An 11,051-nucleotide genomic window follows, 5' to 3' on the forward strand; every position below is an offset into this window, starting at 1 on the left:
TCTTACATGCAGAGCATTAGGGTTGGAATTGTTGGACATTTAAGAATGCACAATGTTTTCCAAACTTCTGAAATCCTCCCAGGGAAAACACATCACTTCTAATATCTTTGGTGCTTATGACAGTAATCACCTGTCATATTGCTGAAGTGGTATCAGCCCTTCTACACAGCCCTTAGAAATATTCCCTATTTAATGAGGTAAGTCAAAGTTCCCAGGAATCTATTCAAGTATAAACATAGATACATATATCTTAAAGTCCAAATAGCAAAATATGCTGGGTGAAGAAAGAGCTAAATTATCAGCCTAGTGAGATGAGAGATATTAATTTAGCTTGTACATCTCATGTTAAATGGCATCTGCGGGATCAAGTCAGCTGATCCAAGTAAAGCAATTAGGAACAATTGGCAGAAATACATGCCAGTGTCTTTCCTCTTACAGATACAGAAAAATTCTGCATGTGCATGTGCCTGTTTAGAATCATAGAATGGCACAGGCTGGAAGGGACCTTAGAGATCATCTAGTCCAACTCCCTGTTATGGGCAGGGACGCCACCTCTCGACTAGACCAGGCAACACATGGGGACCCTGTACAGAAAGGCTGAGGCTTCTCCTCCTCTTGCCCCACTTGTCATTCAGAGGAAACTGATAAAAATTGCTGCTTTGTTAACATACTGAGCCTTGCCATCATTAACTTCCCAGCTGCCATTAAATGCTTATTTCTTTGGAAACCTAAGCATACGCACACACACACGCTCAGACACTGCTACAGCCTACAACACGTCCAGAAGCCATAGCAACCAGCAGAGAGACCTCAGCTTGCTTGAGCTGCACTCCTTGACACCTTCTTCTCCTCACACAAGACACCCTGGCTCCCAGCCAAACAGGGCGCAAGCATTTTCCCTTAAAACTTGCTGTTCAGAAGGGGTAGCCAAGGATATCTTATTATCTCACACTGTAGTCAAAGCTACCACCTTTTCTTCAGTTACCACATTATTCAGGATACAGAAAGAAGTTGGTGGTTTTTTTAAATACGCTTGGGCTCTCCCTCAAAATTTCCAATTCAAAGTTCAAATTGAGATCAACTGTTTTTAAAAGTAGCTACGTATGTCTGCATGCAAAATGCACTGCAATGGGGGAACCAGAGTGAGCCATGAATCAGTCTGGGTACAAAAGTGTTAGCACCCACAGGCTTTCTTACCTAGCTAACACACTGTTTTACAACTCAAGTGCTCTTTTGTTCTCGGACAAAGTGGTGCCAATGAGGGCGTTAGTAAGGCTGTGCTATGAGGCACTCAATGGGGACAGGCACCTCCATGAAGCTGTTCAGGCCATCTGAGACCTGAAGCCCCCATAGTTGTCCCTGCCCCATTCCTGCAACAGCCTGGAACTCCCACAGTCGCCAGCAGACCTGGCCACAGACCAACCTCCCCCCAAACCGCTCTCCTCACCCACTGCTGCGCCACAGCCTAAGCACAAATACAGGCTGGGTTGAAGGCCAGAGTGGGTTGAAGGCAGCCCTGCAAAGGACTTAGAGTGTTGGACATGAGACAGAAATGTGTGCTCACAGCCCAGAAGGCCAGTCGCATCCGGGGCTGCCTCAAGAGAAGTGTGGCCAGCAGGCCAAATTTGGTGATTCTGCCCCTCTGCTCTGTTGCAGACCTCACCCACAGTGCTGTGTCCAGCTCTGGGGTCACAAACATAGGAAGAAATAGAAATAGAAACAGAGAGTGTCTAGAGGAGGCCATGAAAATGATCAAGGAGCTGAAGCACCTCCTCTACGAGGACAGGCTGAGGGATTTGGGGTTGTTCAGCCTGGAGAAGAGAAGGCTCCAGAGAGACCTCATAGCAGCCTGCCAGTGCTTAGAGGTACAGGAAAGAAAAGGAGAGACACTTTATCTGGGAGTGTAGGGATAGGACAATAGTTTAGTTAATAGTTTTAAACTGAAAGAGTAGATTTGGATTAGATATTAGGAAGAAGTTATTTTCTGTGAGGGTGGTGAGACACTGGCACAGGTTGCCCAGAGAAGCTGTGGGTGCCCCCTCCCCTGTTCAAGGCCAGGCTGGACGGGGATTTGGGCAACCTGCTCTAGTGGGAAGTGTCCCAGCCCATGGCAGGGGGTTGTGGAACTAGATGACCTTTAAGGTCCCTTCCAACTCAAACCATTTTATGATCCCCAAAAGGCTTTGGGCTCTTAGCACATTCTGGAGCCCACACCATTTCCTATGTTCTTTCAGTCCAAAGTGAGACACTCCCAGCTATTCCTGGTGGCTCTCTCCTGCTGATTGTGCAAAGCAGAGTTAATTAAGTCCCATCCATTGAGCTGAAAGTGAAATCAGTGATAGCTTTAATGTTTTTAAGGGAATTTTAACACATACCAGAAATATTTTTTTCTGAGGAAATGATTGATCTGGTGGGGAAAAAAAACCACCCTGCTTTAGTTCTGGGGATGGAAGGGAAGAATGTGAAAGTGAAAACTGAAAAACTTGCTAAAGGATGATCTTCTGTAGACTGAAACCACTGAAAAAATGCTTCCTTAGTCCATCTTCTCTTCTTCTTCCGAAATAAATTTTTGAAAAATCAGCATTTGCCTCTTTTTAAATACAAAAATTAAGAAAAAATTATTTTCCAAATTTTCTATTTGACATCTTTGCAAGTGGTCCATTAACAATACCTTGAAAGCCAAGTAGTTGGGAAATGTATTTTCAGAGGCTGTAGGAAGCCCGATAACAGCAGAACCTTTTACAGTAATCTGATGGTCTTCACTTTACAAACTCCTTCTAAGCCTTATTTCAATGGAGAGAAAAACAATGGATGAAGTGTAGGTCATTAAAAACAAATAAATTAAAAGTAGCTATCAAAGTATAATCGTCTCCAGGGCTTGCTATTTTAAATAAGCTCCACTGGCGCACACCGTGCATCCTCAGGTTAGGGAGCAAGGAGTCGCCACGATGATCCAGCCATGTCTCCTTCCTAAACCAGCCGCAGGATTCCCTGAGCAATTCTCGTGCCAGAGGAAGGGCTCAAAACAGAAAATCACTGCACTCCAGTGATGGAGACTCCAACACAGCTCTGGATAGATTTTAAGGTTTTATTACTCTCACCATTAAACAGCTACAGATTATTTGTCCTTTTTATGTATTAATTTTCAAAACACTGAACTTTTAATATCCGTGTTGGGCAGATGATCAGCTCTGTTTCCCCTGTAAGTATTTATCAGCCATGACATTATCCATTAACCTTCCTTGGTAAGTTAAATAGACCAGGTCCCTATTGTACACTGCAAGGCACATTTGCCAAACCTGTAATTATTTTCCCAAGCGACAGCTTGTTTCCCATTTGAGCCTACTCCGATAACACATAATTTATAGGTAGAAGTCACGTAAACAAACTATAGCCTAAAAAAATGTGAATTAAGTTACAGAGACCCACATCTTCCCATTGTCTGTTTTGTGGCAAGTAGTTACAGCCAAGCTTAAATCTGCTCCTCAACATCTGAGGAGCTGGAACGATACCAGAGGGGGAAGCTGTGTCACAGCCTGCACCACCAAAAAGTGGAGCGGTACCTCCTCGTTTCTGAAGTTTATCAACTCCTGCAGTTGCATCGTGTTTGGCCTGCAGGAAGGCAACGCTCTGGCTGGTCTTCAGCCTGTGGCTTCTGAATGTACTTTCCATATTTGGTCCACACTCCCAAATGAGATTCCAAATACGTCGTGCTGGCTACACACTGGCTCCGTCAGGCTGACTGACATTTCTCTGTGCAACTCTGAATACAGAGAATGGGGACACTCCCATTCCGCAGCTCGCCAGAGGCAAACATTCTGTCCGGTGACAGTTGCTGGGGGCAGTGGTGGTGACAGACCACTCTGAGAACCCTCCCATCCTCACGTTAGCTTCAGTGCAGCTGCCACACACAAGTGGTGACAAACAGACACAGGAATTTCTAAGAAAATAACACACGATCTTATTCAAAACACATGTAGCTAACGTGGTAGACATAGTGCTTAAGGATATGGTTTAGACAAGGACTTGTCAGTGTTAACGACTGGACTCTATGATCTTAGAGGTCTTTTCCAACCTGGGCAATTCTGCGATACGAGGCATGGTGAATAGTAGGTATTTTTATATTCATAGTGCCATAAGAATCAGCAGTAGTTTGATGATAATGATTCTATTTCCTAATGCTGAAAGATAGTGCAAATATTAAGAAATACTTAGTTTTTACACCCCTTCCTCAAGCTACTCTCAAGTGCTACAGAAGAAATCCAAGAACCTAGCACACCCATACAAAGCCAAAACTTCATGGAAACACCTGCTTATTAAGAACCGCCACTTCCAAATGAGTGGGATATTCAAAATGTGTATGTGTTTAGGCACTAATGGGTGGCAGGACAAGCCTGCAGATCACCTACTCAAAGACATCCAGCTTCTGCACCTCTGGAGTTTACACTGGTGTCAACATGGGATGCTTCTGTGCAGAGAAGCTGTCATCCAGGTTAGGTCCAGCTGTGTAGCTGCGATATCAGCAGAGCAGGAAGCTTGCTGCTGGCACTAAAGTGGAGCCAACATCGTCTTGTCTTCTAAAACTAAAGCACAGGCAAAAATTATTTCCATCCTTGATTGTTTCAAGCAATGTTCTGCTTTGGTTTTATTACTACAATTCAAATTAATGCCTGGGAAAAGGGTAGTAGGCGACCTACTGAGAGTTGTTATCAGCACATGAACCATCACATCATCATTATGCCTGATAATACGGCAGACGCAAACCACACACACGATGTCAGGGGAAAGCAGCATTGTTTCTCCCACCCAATAACATTTTCCACAAGGAAAAAACACCATTGTGGGAGAAGAAAGGGGAAGAGCACAAGCGCAAGACAAAAGGTTGGTGCTTGGTTGTATACTTTAGGCAAAGAGGTATAGGGGTGCGTGGGAAAACCGTACATCTTTGTGACATACTGCAGCTGCCACCAAGGGGTTAAGTCCTCACGGGACACTTGGTTTTGCAGTCACACCAAGTGGGTAGGAACAGGCACCCTGCTCTCCTCCCCCCAGTTCCCTCAGCTAGAACAATCCAATACACAATATAAGCTGTTCCAGAGGTTCTTGTTCAAATTCTGGCAAAGCACAATGTCTACATTTCCAAACGTGGCTTGAATAGTTTTTTGGCAGGGGGTTCAAAGAAAGTCAAAACCATGAAGCTATCGTTCCCTTGCTCCTGAATTCAGGCAAACTAGAGTCAAGTCATTCTTGTGCACTTGTGCTATTGAAGTAAAAGGGAGTTTGCCCTCAAAAGTTAAATGCGATATTTTTGATTATGGACAACTGTTAATGCTTTTCTGCATTTTATAAATCTTCCTGGACCCTCAAAAATAACTCATAAAACTGTATTTTGTGCATGACAATACTAACTACTTTGGTCACGTTATTTTAACAGAAGATTACCAAAGTGGTCATCTTCTACCCATGAAACTGGGACTCACCTCTAAGCCACTCCTGTTTACTGATGTGAAGAACAATGATGACCAGTGCTGCATTAACCAAGAACCATGTTGCAGCTGGGTTTCATCTCAAAAGAAATGTTAATTCCAAGTTTTGCAACACTCTTCTCAACTCTATTTTTCCACCTTGTATATTTGAAAGGAATAGGGCAACAGTTTTAAAAGAGGATTTAAGCAGGATTACTGGGGAATTAGCCCATTTACTCAGTGAGTTGTCCCATATTCACAGCAAGGACTACTGGACTCCTGGACAACCTTTCCTGATGCTGCTGTGTGCATCTCGGCCTCAGTTGGATAATTCCTAATTCCTCTCCCTTCTCATCCTCCCTTCCACACCAGTTTAGATCCTGCTAAAGTAGAAAGTTCTTCACAGGAAGTTCAAAACTCAAGACAGGTCACTGAAATAAAGAATCAACTACTTCCACATGTAAAAACTCCTATAGGAGTGGGGTAATTTTTATTGAACTCCAATATGATCAATTGCAAAGCACAGCAATAACATCCAGAACTGGAACATTTAGTAACAGCCTGAAATGTAGAAGTAATTTTCACTATCATAAGGGTTTGACATGTAATTTTTGCACAACACTTAAAGCTTTAAAATTTCCTTTTAAATCAGTGTAATTGACCATTCCCTCTCCAACACACACTCATGTTCTGAATTGCAGTGACTTCCTGATTTCTGAGAAGTAAGGCACTACAGTGTCCTTTCAGAGTAAATACAGATTATCATAACAGATGCCTCCCTTGGATATCTTAAGTTCAAGACTGCCCACAAAAGAAAATGCAACTGGTGACTGAGGATGTATATCCAGCAATGATTAACTATCACCACTGTTACCTGAACAGACACTGCATTCTACACGACTTCCTGTCAGACTTCCGAGGAAGCCTTCAGTGCACAGAGCAGAGCTAACAGTGTTCAGCCTCTCATTTAGGGAAACCGCTCGCTCTGTTCCAGAATACTTCATTAAAGTTTCCCTTTTCAAGCTCGGGGACAGGTTTTACCTGCAGTTTCTAACAATCAGTATTTCTTACAGCTGGGGACAAGGCACTGGATGAAGACTTCTGTTTCTATAATTTTGGAATAGGAGTTGCAGCCACTGCAATGCTTTCAATTGCACATTCATCAGTGCCGCGGCGGATTCTGAAGTAACCATCTTCTCCCCATGAGGTGCCCCAGCTGTTCTTCACAATCCAGAACTTCTCACCACTTTTTGGGTCTGCACCATAACCCACCAGCAAAACAGCATGATTGGTCAATTCAAAAGGATTGAAGGCATCCTGCAGCCCGGTGTGATGGTAGATCCCCTCTTTATAAAGCATGAAATCATTATAAACCTCAAAGGCAACAGCCATTGGCCCGTGCAGAACAAGCTCAAGTTTCATCAGGGCTTCATTACAGGCTCCATAGAAACCACCGACATAGTGGTACTCAGAGGTGTAGTAGTGGTAACAGCTGCGCTTGAAAGTGCATGGAGAATCCAGGGCTGTGTAAGGGAAACAGTCCTCTTCTACCACACCAAAGTCTTGGACATACTTCCCAGCAATGAGGTATGGGAAGCCACCATCGCAACCTAAACAAACAAACAAACAAATCTGCTTATTCCCTTGGAAAGTTATTTGACGTGGGAGATTCTCCTACTCAAATCTTGTGGAGTACTTTTAGATAACAGTGTTAAACTCAAACTACAGTAACTCAGATAATTCTAATGTTCCAGTTAGCTATAGCTAGCTCCCTGAAACACACAAAACAAAATTAACATCGACAAGGGCTATACAGGAAATACTAATGCACAGACCACCTGCACACCCAATTGCTCCTGACACTTCAAGAAGAGCAACCAGTTACATGCGGTAAGAAGACCTGTCTGAACATGGTTACTGTCCTTTAGAAAGCTTTAGTCATTGCTTTTGCTCATCTCCCCCTCTCTGTATGGTCCTACTCCCTCTGAATATGCCTATTGGAAGGATATTTAGTTCCACTCTTTCTACAGATGTATTGCAATTTAGCTGTATTTTTAGCCCTGCTCCTTAAATATTCCTCATCTTGCAGGTTGATCTACCTAAAATCCAATAACATCCTGAGCATGAGGCCCCCTACTCCTGGTTTAATTCCATCTCTACAGTAAGGTGGCCTTACAACTCTGAAATACTCTCTACGATTGTTAAAAAAAATTAAAAAAAATCAAAAAAAACCCTACTACAAAGTGTAACCTACCAGATACTTTACAAAAAACCTAAAACGTGGGTGATGTCGGAAGGTATGGAAGTTTTAACATACAGCCTCCTTCTGCAGCATTATCGTTATTGAAGATTATCTTTATATACACCAGTGTACTTACCCTGAGAATACTGGCTGCAAGACACAACCTGCTGGGGACTGAAGATCGGTTTCTGAGTGTTGTTTGTGAGGATGCGTACTCTTGCTTCCAGCATACCCATGGAGGCAAATGCGTAACAGCTGCCACATGAGCCTGAAGAACAAAGGAACCACGAAGAGCAGTCAGCAACTTAAACAAGGGAAGTCACCCGCATTCCGGTGTAACTATTGCTAGAGCCCACTGAAAAGTCAGAATCTACCAGACAATGATTAGAACTTGACTGAACACTGACAGCAAAAGCTTTAAACACACATCTAGCTTTTAAGCATTCAATCCGAAAAACAGTTCTAACAACTTTTCAAGGAGCATCGAGCTTCTTCAAGAACAAGAGACAATATATTGCTCTTCAGTGACTTTCAGCACTATCATTTCAGAGCAATGCTATTCCTTCGGAATGAACCTACAGGGATGACATTAACAGGGCTAAGAAGGCTCATGACCTACAGCCTCAGACTATAACCCTTTATGATGCACATAAGCTAAGAGGCAATGAACTACTTTAAGTGAATGCTGACAATATTGTTCTAAATTATTTCAAACTATCAGTGAATTTAATGCTGTGATTTCCAGCTGAAAAAGAAAATATTCCACCTCTAGAGCTATCGCTAAAATAACTGACTTTTGAGCATGTCGTGGTATAAATAAACAGGTTCAACATAGTGGATTCAGCCCAGGTCCCATTACTTACCAAGGGCATGTAATTTTTACACTGGCTTTTCAGAGGTACCTTAATTACATTTCTGTTTCTTGGCAAAGAGTTAAGACTTTTTACTTTTTCATCAAAACTTAGTATTGCTTCTAGCTTTAAAGGCCTCTTCACTCCCTAGGAACTTCCTTTAACACATTAAAACCCTTTGCAAGTGGAATGACAAGCATCACAGGGAAGGACAATTACTTTGATGAGGTCCTATTTTATCTACCGATTGTCACCAAGGTGCCCAATTTCCTTTTGTTTCCGGACAGTAGGGAAGTCAAATATTGCAGAGCTATGAAAAGAAGGGAGGCTTGAGGAACAAAACAAAATACTTTTCCTGAACTGTGTAGGTGTATAAAAGCAGAGCTATTACAAAAGAAAGGACTTTTTGAAATTGCACCTTCACTCAGTTAGACGTATTTCTGAAGAGAAGGGGCAAAAATCAGCCTGAACATGAACAGTCTTTGCCCAGCGTGGCCAACAGAAACAGTGAAAGGTGCCTCCCACTCACTGTACAGTCACAGCATCTGAGATGGGCCAGGGTATAGAACACTTTGTTGCACTTTGTGTGCAAAAATGCGTAAAACACAATTAAAGCAACCATTTCAGTCTGAGCTCTGTTGAGGTGGTTGCTGAATTTCTTCCCTGCTACCACAGTTGTATTTGTGAGGCCCGTTGCCTGACAAGCACACTGTATCGACAGCGCTGACAGTTCTTCTTGTGATATGTGGCACAAATTCTCTTCCAGAGTCAATTAAAGCTTCAGCCACATCAGATTCCACTCACTCTACTGCAAAGGGCTGTTAGATTATGAGTAGTAAGGATAAGATGCAAGACATTTAGCTAAGAATCAGCTGACCAGGCTTTTCATCTACTTTGATCTAAAGAAGAAGGCTGCAGAAAGAAGTCAGCAAGAAATTGGATCCATACTCTAAGGTTAACAAAATCTGTAGGTTCCTCTCTTCTCCTCCCTGGAAAGTTGGTAACAAGCAACTACAGGGTTATCTTCAAAGAAAACACATCTCATGGATCAAAGATTCAGCTACTGCTCTATAAACAACCCAATTTTTACTTTCTTGAGTACAGAAAATGCTAGCAGGGATGCTAACATGCTGGCAGTAAATACTACAGTCCGATGTGGTGACTGCAGTTCCATGAATCGTGCCATGTCTCAAGGAGGTATTCTACAGAGAACACGTATTTCCCTTTTAATTCTTGTTTACTTCAGACGCTCTGTTTTTCTCTCCATAGGTCAAGAGCAGTAACTCTACAAGCATGTGAGAGCTGGGAAATCACAAGCCTGTAATTCATGCAGCTCTCTCTGCATGTGCCCGATAACTTGCATGTTACTGCTTGCAGCCTTCTTCCCCACAGCATTTCCTAATTAGCCATCTAATAAACTTAATGATATACAACTAAGACTTCCTAACATCATTTTAATGAAGCACTGACATCCAGTGCCTCCGAAAATCCTGCAAGCTACCACAAGCAAGACTTAACTTGTATGTCAATACTATTTTGCACAAGGTCATCTTTTGGAGATTTTGCTTTGTGTTGTTTTGGGTTTTTTTTGAAATAATGGAAGCTAAAATTCTTACCTAATGGAGTAGAATACATATTCCACAGACATTTAGCATACTCAGCATGGATTCTCACATTGCAATAAAACTGTAGGCAGCCTTATTATGGGAAGCAACAGACTAGTTCTCATACGGAGAAACTTTAAAGCAGCGCAAAGGAAAAAGGGCAAGCTTGGGACAGAGCATTCAACTGTTTGGAAGACAGAAGAGCCCTTGGGATATTTGCAATGCACTCCAGGAGAAAGTACAGGACTCACACTTAGGTAGGACTGTATCATTTCCTGCTGCCACCTTTCAGTGGTGCCATGTGTCAGCTTGTGAGCTAGAACTCCCACAAGTCTTCCTATGTTGCTTCTGCTACCAGGAGTGCAGCTGGCTGAATCTGGCAGAAGAACTAAGCCACAAATGAGGGAGCAGTGATTTAAGTCATCCCTCCTCACCATGCTAGTGTTACATGCCCTTTCCCTTAAAGCCACCATCAGAGAGCTCCTAGTAGATTCAAGTCTATATAGAAATGGTGGAGCAAGAAAGGGATACATTAACCAAGTGCTTCCTGAGCCTCCAGTACACAACTAGCTAATTCAGCTATCTCACACCACAGTGCTATAAAAGCACTCCCTGTAAATTAAACATATACCAGAACAGTATCCTTTTAAGTCTACTTTGACCTAAATACTTCCCTCTCACAGGGACAAAGGAAAAAAGTTTTTACAAATATGCTATATTTATCAGTGTCCACACTCTTCAGAGTGACTGACACCTCTTCTTGCAACAAGTCATTTAAGTAACCCTAAAGTTAGTGGGGTGACAAGATTCTGAGGCAGAATAAACAATCTTCATGGCTTTATTCATTAAAGCTGCATGATAATTTGCCATCAGTGGGGATTAGGGAAAG

At 42.6% G+C, this 11,051-nt stretch overlaps 1 protein-coding gene across 1 annotated transcript in view; it reads right to left on the reverse strand.

The window, feature by feature from the left end:
* Window positions 1-6,390: 6,390 nt before the first annotated feature.
* Window positions 6,391-11,051, reverse strand: part of CTSC (cathepsin C) — a gene marked incomplete at its 5' end in the record, with an annotated part of 16,637 nt that continues 11,976 nt past the window's right edge. The window contains 2 exons of the mRNA XM_009865304.1: window positions 6,391-7,075; window positions 7,844-7,975. Of these exons, the coding sequence (XP_009863606.1) occupies window positions 6,573-7,075; window positions 7,844-7,975 (635 nt within the window). The remainder of the gene's footprint in view (window positions 7,076-7,843; window positions 7,976-11,051) is intronic.

This window comes from Apaloderma vittatum, unplaced genomic scaffold, assembly GCF_000703405.1.
Source record: "Apaloderma vittatum isolate BGI_N311 unplaced genomic scaffold, ASM70340v1 scaffold7812, whole genome shotgun sequence".
In the NCBI taxonomy this organism is placed as follows: Eukaryota; Metazoa; Chordata; class Aves; order Trogoniformes; family Trogonidae; genus Apaloderma; species Apaloderma vittatum.